The sequence below is a fragment of the Agelaius tricolor genome, unplaced genomic scaffold, assembly GCF_023055355.1.
Source record: "Agelaius tricolor isolate 1412-34295 unplaced genomic scaffold, bAgeTri1.0.p SCAF_66, whole genome shotgun sequence".
Taxonomy (NCBI): Eukaryota; Metazoa; Chordata; class Aves; order Passeriformes; family Icteridae; genus Agelaius; species Agelaius tricolor.
Window position 1 is genome coordinate 303,360 of NW_027269326.1, and position 16,527 is coordinate 319,886.

The 16,527-nt window shown below is 46.4% G+C and overlaps 1 protein-coding gene across 5 annotated transcripts in view; it reads right to left on the reverse strand.

The window, feature by feature from the left end:
* The window catches only part of UBAP2L (ubiquitin associated protein 2 like), a 30,849-nt gene that overhangs the window by 13,297 nt on the left and 1,025 nt on the right, over positions 1–16,527 (reverse strand). For 3 of the 5 annotated variants that reach the window (XM_071456929.1, XM_071456927.1, XM_071456928.1), the window contains exons 2-12: positions 13,463–13,593; positions 12,883–12,960; positions 11,687–11,797; positions 9,482–9,650; positions 9,084–9,179; positions 8,328–8,373; positions 7,263–7,372; positions 5,810–5,884; positions 2,285–2,337; positions 787–872; positions 176–347 (exon numbers count right to left, since the gene is read on the reverse strand). In XM_071456929.1, coding sequence (XP_071313030.1) covers positions 176–347; positions 787–872; positions 2,285–2,337; positions 5,810–5,884; positions 7,263–7,372; positions 8,328–8,373; positions 9,084–9,179; positions 9,482–9,650; positions 11,687–11,797; positions 12,883–12,960; positions 13,463–13,552 — 1,086 coding nt within the window. In that variant the 5' untranslated portion in view covers positions 13,553–13,593. The remainder of the gene's footprint in view (positions 1–175; positions 348–786; positions 873–2,284; positions 2,338–5,809; positions 5,885–7,262; positions 7,373–8,327; positions 8,374–9,083; positions 9,180–9,481; positions 9,651–11,686; positions 11,798–12,882; positions 12,961–13,462; positions 13,594–16,527) is intronic. The other 2 variants (XM_071456930.1, XM_071456931.1) reach the window with 2 other exon arrangements.

Genomic DNA, 16,527 nt, shown 5'->3' on the forward strand with positions numbered 1-16,527 from the left:
GCAATGAACTTCAGGCCACTGCTTTTAAAGCAGACTAGCAAATTATTTCACTTTACCAGCCCCAAGCAGAGAGCATCAGGATTGTATTTCCTATATTACCCAAACAGACACAACAACAGGGGACAAAAACAACCTCAGGGAAACACCCACTGGGCAGAGACCAGCACTTCCTTACCATGCTGTGGTGAGAGAAGGAGTTTCCAGAGGCAGGCTGGGATAGAGCACTCTGTTTAGAATTGCTGAACACCAGTGGCTGTGCCAGGGAAGGAGTCTGGGATGACTCCAGGTTTGTTGACTCATTCTCCATAGAAGAGGGTGTCTTTCCTAGCAGGACTGCGAGATCAATTCTGGGTAGACAAAGACCCACTGAGGTTACCAAAGCTCCCACTTCCATGAGAACAAATTCCCCCTCGAGCCTCACAGCTTTTACTTTACAAATGGGAGGAATCTGAAGAACACCAACTCACAACTGCCAGTAGCAGCCTCAAAAAGACAGATTGACCAAGCAAGACCCTGCATGGCCTTTGATTTTAAATAATTTTAAATGGACAATAATTTAATACAGCAAAATTTCCCCAAACTTGAAGAATCAGCAATAGAGCCTAGGAAAATTCTAATCCAGGATTAGGACCCAATAACTCCAAAGTCAACTCCTCCATTGAAATCCACCCCACTTCATTCAGAGCTGTAGCATTTTAGCTAGGAAGGTTTAGCTGAACTTGGCAAATTGCTCTGGGACTCATGTGCCACTTTTCCCAGGTAAACAGCATCACCATGGGCTCTCACCTTTGTCCAGCTGTGATTGTCACATTCTCAGCAGGGAGAGGCACTGAAGACACATTGGAGGCTGTGAAGATCTTTGTCTCTGACAGCTGAAAGATAAAAAAGGAGAAAAGAATCCAAAAGTGAGAACAGCACCTCATAAAAGTCCCTATGACACGAAGCACATGAATGTTTGAGACAAACAGCCACAGAAAAACTCAAAATTCAAGTGCTTAGACTGAAACTTCTCTAGCATTTGGCTCCCATCAGAATCAGCTTCTATTTCATTTGTTACTCTCAGGCAAGTGTACAAATCATCTGCCAGTGGAGGAAAAAAAAACCTCTCAAATGCTTCTACAAATTTCCCAGAGTCCATAAATCCCCTAGGGCTGCCCTAGGACTCTGGGCTGTTGCTCTGAGTCAATGGCATGCAGCACAGACCTGCAAAAGCCCCAGCACAGTAGGGGCAAGCACTGTAGCAAAGACAAAGAGAAACTCTGGATCCATAGCTAAGCTTTCAATAATCTGGGTTCACTTGGATGATCTGACCAACAGATCAGCTATGGAAGGGAAAATAACATTGCTCAAAATCTGGTGGAGGTTAGTGATGACCTGGCCTGAAACATGTCTGAACATGAACAGCTGAGGAGCTGCTACAAACTTAACTGCAGAGTTTAAGAAGTAAATCCAGAACTCCTGGGAGCATCTCAGACACACTGAGGGTAAGACAGGCTCTTAGAAGCTCCCTTCTAGCAGAGACCTGACTGAACAAAGAAAAGCTGCTCATCTCTCCAAACACAGCAGCAGTGCTTCCCCAGGTGGTGCCTGGCAAATCAATGCCTGCCATGCTTGCCCATTCTGTCAGCTGAGCCAAAATGAGCACACAAAACTAACAATCACATTAAAATGCCCAACCCTGCTCCATCTGCAAGAACAGAACACAGCACTGGTGTTCCTTGATTCAGAGAGGGACTGAAGCCCATTTCAGAAGAAATTTATAGACAGGCATTAAGAGAAGGTGCTAACAATGTCCACTCTCTCCTGAAGGAGATGAGGTAGAGAACACAAGGTGGTGGGACACACCAAAGATCATGTCAGAAGGTGAAGTCAAGAGCTTCTTTTCCATTCAAATCACAAGGAGCAGCTGAGGCACATGATGTGCACGAAACCATGAAACTGCTGCTGCTGTGATCAAAAGCAAAACTTCCCCAACTGCCACACACCACAGCAGTGGAGCAAGAGCCCTGTGTGGAGTCAGGCCAGTTTTGGGAAGAATTCCATCTTGCAGTTACAGGAAAGGAGAGGACCAGCCTCAATGCCCCAGGAGATCTCCTCCAGCCTTTATGACAAGCTCTAGAACACACATCCTGCAGAAGATCCAACAATCACTTATTGATCAGAGCTCCTGGGGCTGGGGTTCTGTCCAAAGTTTGGGGAGGATGGGCTGGCAGCTCTGTGTGTACACACAAGACAGCAGCCTGCTGGCAGCTGCACAGAGGAGGTGAGTTCAGGGAATACCTACATCTTCATTCCAGTCCTCCGTGCCCCATTCTTCTGTCGCTGCCCTCCATGCACCTATAAGGACAACAACAGGTACAGAAGTTATGCATGCATCAAAGCTCTGTGTCCAACAGCTGGGGGAGCACTGGGGAGCTTTGCAGGCAGCCAGGAGGGTTTCTATTTGCCAATCAGACAAGTTAAAGCAGTCAACCTCAACCCCAGGCTTTATGCTCAAGATAGGATCCCCCTCTGCCTTGCTGCTGCAGGCTGGGATGGAAAAGAGACTGCCAGGCTGGCAGACAGGGCAACACATCCTGCCAACACCCATTAGGGAAGCTGAGCTCTGCAAGGAAGGCCCAGCACTGTCCCCAGCCTCCTTGTGCCATTTTCCTGGCTCCCCCTTGTAGTGCAGTTGCTGCAGGTTTGTGCAAGCAGTGTTACCCCAGCAGCTCCTCCCTCGTGGCTTCCAGCTCTGGCACAGGATTTCACCATCCAGGCAAACCTCAAGTTTCTATAAAACTTAAGGATAACTGAGCCATTCCCATAGTTCATCTTCCACCCCACAAAAAAGTTTTGAAACCTCAGTGCTCCAGAACCTCCTGTGCTCAGGCAAATGGGATTCAGGAAAGAAAATTTATGGGACTAAGCAATTCCTGCCTTTTCTGTGACCAGTTTCAGAGATATGCTCAAAGTGTGCAGCTTGAAGTACCAGGGAGAAAAGCAGGAAACCTCAGCTGCAATCCAGCACAGCAAAATTTAGGTGAGCAAAAATTTACCAGAAAAGAAAGAATTTTGCCTGGCTGCATTTTCAACTTGTTCCAATCCTTGCTTCCATCACAGTTCAATTGCTGTACTTTGAATATTATGTGTCAGTTTCAGATTCCATTTAACAACTAAAATTTGGTTTGGGAAGAGAACAGGAGCTTTCACATCCCCAAAAACCTCAGGGCATAAAGAGCATAAAGCCAGTCCCATTTTGTGCAGCTTGCTTTCAGTTCACACAAACCAGATCAAGAAAAACTGAGAGCACCAGCAGGGTTAATCCTCAAGACACTTAGTGGATGGAACAAGCTGGTATCAGCCCTTTTACAGCATAAAACAAAGCATGTGGGGAAGGAGAACATTCTGAGCTCTTCTGCAGGACACAGATCTCCCCTTACAGAACTTCACTTGTGTATTTAAACAAGCACTTGTCTAGACTTGGGGGATCTAATACATGAAATAAGTATCAGTGAATTATTCTTTTTCCATTGCTTTTTTTGTCTTGCTTGATGGATTGAGCCAATTCAAGAAATCTCCCAGGATTTACTGTTTTATATATTCAACTTTGAAATACAGATATTAACACAACAATACTTGCCAGAGTGCCAGAAGTTTTAAGGCACACTGCCCCTTCCTCCACAGCCAGAACTATCAAAACATTCAATGCAAAACCCATCTGCAGTTTAGAAATCCAAATTCCCACAATCCTTAGAATTTTTTGGTGCCCTCATAGCAGTAGTGGGAAGGCTGCATTCCAAATTTTCATGGATCAGGAAGGTCATTGTAGCCCAAGGCTGACCCAAGAGGTGAAGTGGGAGCTGGATGTACCTGCAGCTGGCCCAGAGAGCAGGAAGACAGGAGAGCTGCCCCAAGAGTTTGAGCATGCAGGAACATAGCATAGGGCTCTTAAGTCTTGTTTGTTTGGGGGAAATAAGAAGAAAAGCAGCACTAAAAGCAGAAGGAAACCCTGCAGATGAAGAACAGCCATTGACAGGGCTTTCCCAGCAAATCTACTCCTCAAATACCAGACACTGACTCAGCATGGCTCGAGGGGCACATGGAGAATCAAAGAGCTGTGATGAATTCACCAGGAGCACCCCAGAAAGCTCCCAGCTGGCACAGCATGGGAGGCTTTTTTAAAGAAACCAACTGTATCACTCTCCATCAGGCTCTGCTGAAGGGGAGAGCTGCAACACAAGCAGTACCCTGAGCTTTCTAACACCATTTCAGAAAGGTGGTCTGGACAACAAGCCTTCCTCTCTGCTTTCAGCCCTTCAAAAAGCTGCTGGTCTTGAAGCTCCTCAAACCAAAAAAAAAAAAAAAGGAAAAAAATAAAATTAAGCCAACAACATGTGCAAATATAAATGTGGTGAAGGAAAAAAAAATCCTATTTCTTTTTTAAAGAAACCAACTGTATCACTCTCCATCAGGCTCTGCTGAAAGGGAGAGCTGCAACACAAGCAATACCCTGAGCTTTCTAACACCATTTCAGAAGGGTGGTCTGAACAACAAGCCTTCCTCTCTGCTTTCAGCCCTTCAAAAAGCTGCTGGTCTTGAAGCTCCTCAAACCAAAAATAAAGAGGAAAAAAATAAAATTAAGCCAACAACATGTGCAAATATGAATGTGGTGAAGGGAAAAAAAATCCTATTGTGTCTCCAAGTTTTTCAAATCCCTCCCCAAATCCACTCTCTCTCTTCATTTTAAACTGGGAGACAACCACCCAGCCTGCTCCTCCCACAGCCCAGCAGGCAGGAATGGATCCAGGCTTGTCACCCTGCACCAGCAAGGCAACACACCCAAAGGCCCCCACTCTGCACCTCGAAGGAATGCTAATCCAAACAAAGCCAAAGGGCAGCAAAACCACAATGGCAGTGCTGGAGCAGATGGCCTTGTGCTGCCTGGGGAAGTTAAAGATTAACCCAAAATGCTCCAACACAGCAGAAGCTCTTCATGTGTCTGCCTGATTTCAGGCCCTTGCATGAGAGACTCCTCAGCCTGAACACTTCTCCCTGACCTTCAAGAGGAAAATGGCAAATTCTTCTGGAAGGTCCCTTAGCCTCAACTTCAAAACCTCAGGTTAGATGGAGGAGACAAACAAGATGTTGGCCTGATTATGGACACAATGGAATTCTGTAGGTGTGAGCAAACTGCATCCCCTCATGGGTGTCTCTTGGCCTCCTAAGGATAAATATTTGAGCAGAAATCAAGTGGCAGGCACAGAGCAGCTTTGCCATCAAGCACCCCTGTCATCCCCAAATCCACCATCATCTTCAACTGCAGGGAGGTGAAGAGGAGCAGCCAGGCAGGCTGAGCATGCCAGAGCAGCCTTTGGGCTCTGCTCACCCAGCAACAGCCAAAAGCAGAGGCAAAGCACAGAGAGAGCTCAGCCAGAGCAGCTGCCCTGAGAGCAGGGCTGTGACCCTGAGCAGGAACAGCAGGGAGGACACAAGAATGGCACAGGGACAAGAGCAAGTCACAACTTTGGGCATGTGAGACACAGGGAGTATGACTGCCTCACACCTCCTGCCCTCTGTCACCAGAGCTGCTCTGGGCATCCAAAAGCAATGGCTGAAGTTCAAATTTGCATAATCCACAGGAATTGCTGTTAGCTTCTCCCAATTTACATTTCAAGGTGTCAACGTTAGTAAAAGCACAGTCAGAACAAAGTCAAATATTAATTAAAATGAACAAATTAAGAGAGAGAAGAATGACATATCCACAGATATTTCAGATTTTTTTTAAAAAATAGCTATAAAGTAAAGGTATCCGGGGCAGTTAGTGCACCTGGATGTATCGTACCAGGAGCAGTGTCAAATTTTCGGGGATAATTTGACCCCTCACCCCCAATGAAATCAAGTCCTGAAACAAAAAAAAAGAAAAGAAAAACAACCAGTGAAATTTTGACTTAAAGTGTAGGTGAGTTTCATTGCCCCCATGTACACCAGTCACATTGTACCTGTGGATATTATTAATTTAAAGAGAATGCCTGTGGCTACTAAATTGCAAACAAAACAACCACACACAACACAGGTGACCAGTGGTGTTGCACAATAAACTTTACAGCTGTGTTGTAGTACTAGAGCAAATCTGAGTTGTTTGTCAGAAAAAATCTTCAGTTCTCTCCCTAACCACACTCTAACCCACTTCATTCCACAAAACACCAACACAGGGAAATGGAAACCATTCAAACAGAAGCCTGTTCCCGTTAGACAGTTAAACTTCCAGCACACAGAGCTGTGTCCACTCCCTCTGGTATTTAAAACCCCTCCTCAGCTGCCAAGATGATCATTCTGTCTGCTGGTGTTTCATAAAAACACCCTCCTGCCACAATAGCTGTTTTCTGAAGAAAAAAAAAACTGAACAAAACCCAAACAAAACCCATGAAAACACAAAGGAACCACCCCCACCCCTCTCCCTGACACCAACAGTAAAAGGCATCCCCCAGATAATGGGACTTGAATTCTCTCTTTCTAAACCCATCACTTTTTCAGCAAAACCAAGAAGTATGGAAGGGGTCTAAAGCACCATTAACACAGGTGTGGATGCTTCTTATACCCAAGACATGATATTTACTTAATTACTCAATGATTGTGGAAAAATAGTTAGGCCTATTTACAGTCAAGGACTGTGACTGTCCCATTCTCACACTGCAAAATCTGAGCTCTCTAATATTGTGCATACATGAAACAAAACCCAGAGCACCAATTTTCCAATGCAGGAGAATGTGCAGAGGGCAGCTGGGTGCTCAGAATCACCCAGCAAACACACTTGCTTCAAACAGGGAAGGAAGCAGAACTGCTTTCAGCTTGTTTCTGTGACAAAATCCTATCCCCACCATGGTTTGAGCAAGATGACCATGAAAGAAAGACTGCTCTCAGTACCAAAATAAAGAGTAATTCTCTGGAGGATGCACCAAACACTTGGAGATCTTGGATCTGCCTATCACACTACAGTTTATTAAAAACACCTTTCCAAGCAGTAGCATGGTTTCTACAGGAAAACAAATAGAGGTGAGTGTTCCTGTGCCTCTGTCAGGCAACAGCACCCACAAGCTCAGCCCAGAGCAATCACCCAGCTCCCATTTCTAACATGCAAAGGGCGCAAAGTACCAGGGTCACCAAAATCCATCCCTGAGCCTAAACCTGCCTAGAATGTCCTCAGTGCAACTGGATGGATTTGCAAAAGCCACTCAACACTGTCCCCACAAGGCAGCACACACTCGTGGGGAGGCTCTTACTTGTGCCATCGTCCGGCTCAAAGCTCCCGGTGTTGTTCCACGTGTTGTTGCTGTTCCCGTAGTTCTCGTCCGTGCTGGCCGGCTCGGCGTAGTCAGCTGGGTTGAAAGTTCTGCAGGAAACAGAGAGGATGGAAATGGTCACTTGCTGTCCAAGTGTTTTGAAAGCAGTTGGTTTTATTCAGACTGTAATACAGATCACAAGGTAGCTCTCGTGGCAGAGAGAGGTTTCGGCTCCACACGACATCCTCAGTTTAAGTTATCGTGGTGCAGTTTGGGACTTATTAACCAAAAAAAAGCAATGCTAAACAAAAATACCTCAACAAACAAAACATCAAAACAACAAAAAAAAACCAACCAAAAAACCCCAAAACAAACAAACAAACAACTCAAAAAACGCCCAAAAACAAAAAAAAAAACAAAACACCCCCAAAAACTAACAAAACAAACCCCCCAAAACAAAAAAACAACCCCCCCAAAAACAAAACAAAAAACCCAAGAAACAAAAAAACCCCGAAAAAACCCCACCAAAATCCCCAAAAACAAACAAAAAATCCCCCAGCAAAACACAAAAAACAAAACACAAAAAACCAAAACAACCCAAAAAACAAAAAAAAAACCACCGAAAACCCCCAAAAACAAAAAAACCCAAAACCAAAAATAAAAAACCTCCCAGCAAAACACCAAAAAGCAAAACACCAAAAAGCAAAACACCAAAAAGCAAAACACCAAAAAGCAAAACACCAAAAAGCAAAACACCAAAAAGCAAAACACCAAAAAGCAAAACACCAAAAAGCAAAACACCAAAAAGCAAAACACCAAAAAGCAAAACACCAAAAAGCAAAACACCAAAAAGCAAAACACCAAAAAGCAAAACACCAAAAAAAATCAACACACAAAAAAAACCAAAACACAAAAAAAACCCATGAAAAAAAACCCCAAACAACAAAACAAACAAAAAAACCCAAAACAAAAAATAAGAAAATGGGAACAGAAATGACTGACACAAACAGTACCATTCAAGCACAGACTTTAATTTTTGCTGTGGTTTATGTCAGTGAAACTCACCCCATGCCTTGGGCAGAAAATCTTCCCCCTCGCCGTCCAGAGCCACCTGTAAACACACACACATGCACTGCTGTCCCTTGGCTCTGCATCACTGGGCAAAGAAACACTTGAACAACACACACAGGTCCAGAATATCAAAGTGGAGAGGACTTTCCTGGGTTGATGGGATTGCCAGCAACATCTTTTGATGGATGGGAGTGACCTCAGCTGGCTGGCAGCATGATTAGCAATGCATCAATCCAGGTTAACATGAGGTTTCCAGCTGGCACAAATCAGAAGTACTGGACCCCAGATTCTGATTTCTGCAGTATGTGACCTCAGCAACAATTCCTAAGCAGCAGATTTTGGGGTAAAACTAATTTTTGCCCCAAGTATTTAAAGTCCAAGCCAGTGGTGGTGCTCAGATACATGTATAATAATGATGAGGTTGCAGGTTCTGTTGTTAACAAGCCATGGGCCACCTGCTAAAATAAGTTAACCTTGAGTTTTTTAACCTCCCACCTCTGCAATAAAGCACTTTTTAAAATTTCTAATTCCATGGATGTGATGCAAGAACTAGGTGCTGTTTCTAGCACATTTAAGAAGGAAAGCAACATGTAGGCACTAAAAGTAAGCACAAGAACAGAAAAATCAAATGCATATGCTCAGTTTGGCAATTCCTCCCATAAAAGAGGCTTTGGAACCCTCATGGGAGATAGATAAACTGACAAAATTCTCCTCCTCCCACCCCCTGAGGACCTCACATCCCGTGCGTACCTCGGCCTCGGCCACGTCCCCGCCTCCCTCTTTCCGTGCCTCTTCCAGAGGATCCTCCGCTCTTACCACCATCCAATCCATTCTCCTGGCCCCGAACTGAAACACAGAACAAAGCAAAGACAAGTTCAAGACTCATCCTGCTTTAAACCACATCTCACACCCCAAAATGCAGTGGCTGTGTGTGTGTGGGGGGGGAGCAGATCACCACGTGCTCCCTCAACTTCTGATTTAAGCTGACCGTAAGCGAGGCCATCACGCAAAGAATCATCTCGGACAGGGGAGCATCGAACAGATCCACACACACAGATGGGTCTGCCCAAAAAGCTCTGCTGACAGCTGTTACACAGCACAGTGCTTCAGTGGGAGGCTTTTGGGGTTATTCAAGGGAAGGTCCATACACTCTCTTCCACGGGTGGCACCTCGGCCTCGCCTCGGCAGCCCTCCACGTCGTCTGCTGAAATCCCGCTCCCGATCCCGGTTCTCTTTGCTTTCTTCACTGGGTTCTGTCTGTCCACTCTCCTTCTGTCCTGAGACACCTTTCTTCTTCCCAACCATTTCCCAGGAATGCTGAAAGGTTTGCAGAGGGGAAAGAAATGAATCCCAGTTAGATCAATGAAAGGTGCAAATACATGAAGATTTAAACGTGCTACGGAGAATGTAACAGAGAATGTCTCCTCAAAAACAGTTTCCAGAGCAATTTTTTAAAGAGTCTATCAGTCTACACACAGCACATCATCCTTCTTCAAGCCAAGCTTTCTTACAGTTGACTGGCACCCAGTTTGAGGTAACAGGAGATGAGTTATTCTATTTCTGCAAAGATCTACTAAAATTCTTCAATAGAGATGGCATGATACTTCTAGAATTCAAAGCATGGATACATTTATACCTTGTTTAGGGGGAAAAAAAGCATAAAAAGGCTTTTTAGGAAAAAAAGCTTAGGGAAAAAAAAACCACAGGAGCTCTCAGAATAACCCAGGTAAATATTTCATAGTGATCTGCAGTCAATGTTTGGGGTAAGTTCTTTCAGCAGATGCAAAGTTATTAAAAAACTTCTCCCTTAAATATCATTGTAGATGGAGAGAAGCATCACAGAATTTAACCAACAGGTTAAATTAAGTTCAGCTGCAAAATATTAAGTCTGCCTCCAGCTTACTGCCATGGGCCTGCACCCATGTATCTTCTGACAGTTGCAGTGTTTCATACTCTTAAACTGATGCTGCACACTGTTAGAACAATTAAAAATAGTCTTAAGTCATTTACAATCACCTGAAAACACAACTGGCAGACAGCTGGGTTTCAATGGCAGCATGCAGGGACAGTGACCAAAAAGCCAACAACACAGTGGCACAAACTGCCATCAAACCCGAGGCTTCCAAAGTCTTCCTCCATAGGTGTCTGCCTTAGAAATAAACTTTAAAATTACAGTAAATAGGTTTTTTTTTAAAATCAAATTTAATCTAATGCTAAGATCATAGCTGCAGTTAAACTGCTGTGATAGCAGGAGTTTGTTCTCTGACTAGAAGCCACTGGTTACAAAAGGTGTGGAGAACACAGCTATGGCAGAGCTGTGCACATCCCTATCATTCCCTTTTCTAAAAGGATTTCCAGAAGCTATTTTATTCACTTGTCAATGGAAAGGGCTTTCTAAAGACAAGGAGGAATGCATCCATGTGTTGTACAGAACTTGTCTGAAGCCAAAGCAAGCAGAGAACCAGACACTGGGGAGCAGCTGCAATACACAAAATATAATCTGAGGTGTCCAGCTCATCCACACACCCCCAGGTCTCATCACAGGCAGAAAAATGAGCTAAAGCATAATATTCTAAAATGATACTTAGACTCACAACTCAGAGCTGAGTTGGCTCCAACCAAACCAGGGTGCCAGGAGGATATGTGATATCAGCAGTGGTTTGGAAGGAGCTCACATTTCTAGGCTTTTTCTTGCTCTGTAACAGTACTTGCATCTCTGCTGTCTTTGTCACAAAAGGAATGACACCCTGCATGCTGGAAGGTTCCTCCTAAGCAAGTACTCTTGTTCTTGGGGCTGCTCAGGCTGTTCTCAGCTTGCCTGAGACAAGCACCTGCATGAGAAACAGCAGCCAAGCCCAATTCCACAAAAACAAACAGAAAAAAGGCCCTCAAAACCACGGCATAGGCAGCAGCACAGAAGCCAGTCAGCAAATCACTGAGAAATGAATCTTTAGGGCCAGAGACACAAAAACCACATTGCTCTGACAGAAAGGAACCCCAGCTGGCACACACCTGCCTTTCAATGCAGGTTACACAGCCCTGATGGGGAAAGGCAAGTTCCTTCATACTCACTGGTGTGAAAGCACAGAGATGCCACTCTGCTACTGCTGAGCTGCTTAGATTCAAAAGTAATAGGAAGGAAATGACTTCTGCCATTTTCTCCTCTATTCCTTCAAACCTAGGGCCATTCTCACAGCCCACAGAGAGCAGCATTCAGCAGCCAGGTCACAGCCACACTGTGGAACTATTCAGTCACAGTGGCTCTCCTTATCTTGTCATTCCTGGATGCCTCACCTGCAAACAGGCAGCTAGACTGAACTAGACCTCAGGAGATTTCCAGGAGCCAGCCCTACCGTGTCAGGATTGCCCTCCAGCAGCACGTTGATGGCTCTGTTGACATCCCCATTGCAGTCATGCAGAGCAATCACACACTCATCCTGGTTCTTGCCTGTGATGTCGATCAGCTGGAGAGAAAACAACACCATGGTCAGCATGTTCCAAACCAAGATGGCACCAAAATCCCTATGGGTCTCTCTCAGGAGGAAAGCAACTTGAATCCCAAACCAAAAACCTTTCAACAAAAAATTGAAGGGCTAGGGAATCTGCCCAGCCTTCCCAGCTTAACTGTGTTCCTCAACAAGAAGTGTGAATTTTTGAGTTACCATTGTTTTTTACCATACACCTCCTTTCACTACAACCTCCTTTTGCTCAGGATAACACAGTTACCTGCAGAAACAAACTAAAAGTTCAGCTCCACAGAAGTAGCTGCACCCACATCAAGGCAATGCCAAACACAAGCACAGGCTGGGGGGCAATGGATGCAGAGCAGCCCTGAGGAGAAGGACTTGGGGGCTTGAGTTAACATCACCTGGCCACCTGCACTGGGAGCCCAGTATCAGCCCAGACAGTATCTGCCAATACTGCCCTAGGCTCACCCAGAGCAGGGGATTCTGCCCCTCTGCTCTGCTGAGACCCTGCCCTGCAGAGCTGCCCCAGCTCTGGGCTCCCCAGCACAGGGAGGACAAGGAGCTGCTGCAGTGAGTCCAGGGGAGGCCACAGAGATGATCTGAGGGCTCTGGAGCTCCTCTGCTCTGGACACAGGCTGGGAGAGCTGGGGGTGTTGGGCCTGCAGAAGTAAAAGCTCCAGGGAGACCTCAGAGCCCCTTCCAGGGCCTAAAGAGGCTCCAAGAGAGCCAGAGAGGGACTTTGGACAAGGGCCTGGAGTGACAGGACAGGGGAATGGCTTTCCATTGCCAGAGGGCAGAGTTATACAGGCTATTGAGAAGAAATTCTTCCCTGTGAGGGTGGTGAGGCTCTGGCACTGCTGGAACAATTTGGGATAGTGGAAGATCTCACCATAGCACAGGGGTGGAACTGGATACCCTTTAACGCCCCTACTGACCCAAACCATGCTATGATACAACTTTATCAAGGCAGTCCAAGGAAATCCAGGCAGCAGCCAGGTGTGTCCCTCCCATCCCCTCAGCATTCATACTCCCAGTGCTGATCTCAGCTTCCTGTCAGAGTTCACCTTCGTTTTCACACTCACTTGTTTCACCTTCTCCTCAAAGTCAGCATCGTTGTGGTCCGAAATCATCTGTGCAAGTCGAATCTGTTCTGCAGTAGCCTAAAGAAACCAGGGAGAGACAGAGCACATTGTCAGAGTGGTGCATTTCCAAAGCATCCTCAAAAAGCCATTCTGCTACCCCAGGTTCTCTGGAAACCCTGGAAAGGAATCAATACAGCAAAGACAAGGGTCAGAGAAGGAGAACTCCAGGGAGAAAGTGAGATGAAAAAGGAGCAAGAAGAGAAACCTGGAAGAAAGGGATTTATTGTTGAAGGGATGTATCTGTTGGCCTCATGGCACCAGATGAGCAGCAGCCACCCAAACCACATCTGTTTTGGGGCAGACCTTACCACCACCACACCACCAAGACCCACTGCAGATGGCTTCTCAGCCACTCACATTCATTAAACAGACGAATGGAAATCAACCCAAATTTTAGCAGCAGCTCCCACTTGGAGAGAGAAATGAAAACCCCAGACACATGGGGAGCTGATTTAGGCCAGGCCAGCTGTTAGCACTCAGCAGCCAGGTCTCCCCTGAGCTCTCTGGACACTGCTCTTACCTGTGGCCGCTGCTTGTGCTGCGTCTGGCTCTGTGTCTGTGTCTGCTCCCAGCTGCCCCGGGCTCGGGTAGTGCCCACCGATGTCATCATTTACAGTATATACAAATAACAGTATTTACAAGGTTTCAACTCTGTGGTGGGGCAGGGGAGAAGAGAGAAGGGACTGTTAGATACCAAAAGCAAAAGGCAGCACCAAGAGTGAACAATCACAAAGGTAACAGAGCCAGAACGGCTGCTGTAGGTCCCCACCCTCCCCACCACTTCCCCAAAAACCACAGTGGGCCAAGGCTGCCATCACCACGTGCTCCCAACACAAAATGGCCACTTGTACTTCTGGAGGTTTCTCCCTGGACAGCATGGCAGAGTGCTCCAGATGGAAAGATGGAATATCACCTGCATCCAGGTGACAGCAATCAGGCACCAGGAGCCAGGGGAAAATCACAGACTCACAGACTGCTTTGGGTTGGAAGGGACCTTGAAGCTCATCCAGTTCCACCCCCCTGCCACGGGCAGGGACACCTTCCAACAGCCCAGGTTGCTCCAAGCCCTGTCCAATCTGGCATTGAATGTTTCCAGAGGTGGGGCAGCCACAACTTCTCTGGGCCTCACCATCCTCATGGTAAAAAACCTCTTTTTCAGGTAATCTAGATTGACCCTCCTTCAGTTTGAAGCCATTTCGTGGACTTGAGGCAAAGAGTTTTAACAACTTCTTGTTGGAACATGTGTGAGTGGGCACAGATCTGCCATGCACCCAAGCTGAGGCTGTGGCCATCAAATGGAGCAGGAAGTCTTGAAAAAAGCTTCAAAACAACATCACTTGAAGGACAGAGCATCTCAGAGCCTCAGACACATCAGCTACTTCCCCTTCTCCTTTCTTGCCTTTAAAGCAGGGCAGGGGAAGCAAAAATGCTCCAGCAATAAGTGGTGCTACAGGTCTGTGGAATTTTTGTTTTAAGGAAAACCTGCCCTTGCAAAAGTGCCTATTTTTGCTTTTTAAAATTATTCCCTTGAACTAGAAAACCAAAATTTTTCCTAGTATTTTTGATCACAAACATACCAAAAAAGTGAATAATATGTCTGCAAGGAATAACAGCCAGTAACACTGTTGGATAACACTGCTTGAGGCAAAAAATCCCAAGAAAAGTTTGAGTGTCCAAAGCAAGCAGAGTTTTCTAAACTCACACTGAGCCTCAGGGCAGGGGTGTTGGAAAGGGATCAGCACTGAGGTTTTACCCTCTGTAGTGCCTTTCAGGCAAAAAGGATGTGAGAGACATCCCACAGCACTTGTCAGGACTCACAGCTTCTGAGCCCCTGAAAACTCAATAAGCACAGAATTCACATTTTTGTATTTCATTCCTAAGACTGCAAAGCCTTCCCCCAAAGCAGCAGGACCTGCTGCTGTGCCCCAGGCAGACACAAAGGACATGGGAAGGAGCCACAGAGTGCAGAAACAGGGAGCTCAGCAAGACAATCAGTGCAGGATCTGATCTGAAACACTTCTGTCCACGAGCAGGGCAGCACAGGGAAAACACAGGGTGCCAAGGAGGGAGCTCAGGAGCTGCATTAGCAAACAGTGCAGGAAAAGCTGGGGAATCTCCTGTTGAAGTCTGACTGGGTGAGAAATCCCTCCTGAGAGCAGGGAGGCTCTAACATTGCCCCTACACCCCCCACAGCTGCTCCCACCAGTGCCTGGCCTTGCTCTGTAGGCAAGTTTCTGTTCAAGTGCTCCTGCAGCTCCCCACAAAAGCTTCAAATTCCCCCCCTCACAACCACCCATGCCTCATGGCAACTTAACACCACAGTTTTACAGCTATACAGAGCCAAGGTCCCTTATGAGGAAACAATCCAAGCCACCAGGAGCCCCAGAGGTACAGGGGAAGAGCACCAAGGCTGCACTTCTGCCAAGGCAGAGCAGAGAAAGCCTTCTATCCCCAGCCATCCCCTCTGGGCAGGCTCCATTCCCATGGTATAGATTTATTTTTGCTTTCTTCCAGTTGTAAAGTTTCACGCACAATTTGTTGTATTAAACCAACCCAACAGCAGAACCACGGGCCCAGAGGGAAGTGATTTCACACACCCACAGAAACCCTGGGCTGCAGGTCCAGCAGCCTGAGCCCAAACCTTGTGCAGCCCAGGCATTGCTCAGCAGCTGCTGCACTCCACCCTGCCACCAGGAACACGAGCATTTCTCCTTTCACGTGCTGAAAACTCATAAAAAAACCATCTATGGTAAAAACCTCAGCCAGAGCCTGACTCTGGTGAGGCTGTCAGGTGAGGTGTCCCCATGCAGACCCCACAGCAGCCTTGGGGAAAGGGGATTTGGCTACTGGGAACTCATTCCTCACTGAGGGAACTGGGGATCAGCTCAGTGGCAGCAGTAACCCACAGAACCCCAATGCCTGCACTGCCCCACAGCTGCAAGAAAGCTTCCCAGACCAAAGCTGCTCTCATCAAAAGCATTCCACCTCGTCTTGAAAGAGCAAACCATGCACCAAGAGCTGAAAGAGCAGTTCCAGGCCAAGGGAGTGGTGGCCAGTCCACACAGGAGCAGAGCCCACACCTCAGAGCAACAGCTCTGCACTCCAGGGCTCAGGGAAAACAAAGGAATTTCACAGTTACAGGTTACAACACCCTCTGCTCAAAGCCACTGCATCAGATGAGACATTTGCTGTTACCCCTTTTCCTTCTCAGAGCTGCCTTCCCAGCAGGCCTAAAGAGGAGAGTCTCAACTACACAAGGAAAGTGCAGAGTCTCCAGAAAATGAGGAGATACAAAAATGTAACAAACTGTTCATTTTATTAGAAACGTCAGATAAGTTACAGTTTCAGAACCAGGATCTGTAGGTCCCAAGGCGGTGCCAGACCTGCTGGCTGCTGCTCGCCCTGGCACATCCCAGTTTCAGTTTCCTGATGCGTTAATACAGAAAAATGGTATTTTCATCCCATTCTGACAAACCTTAATAACATGTGCAAAAAAGCTCCAAAGCCCGAAAGGAAAGGGCCAGAGAAGGCAAAGCTTTTCCTGCAACACGGGGCAGAATGAGGACCCAAAAAAAAGGTTATCAA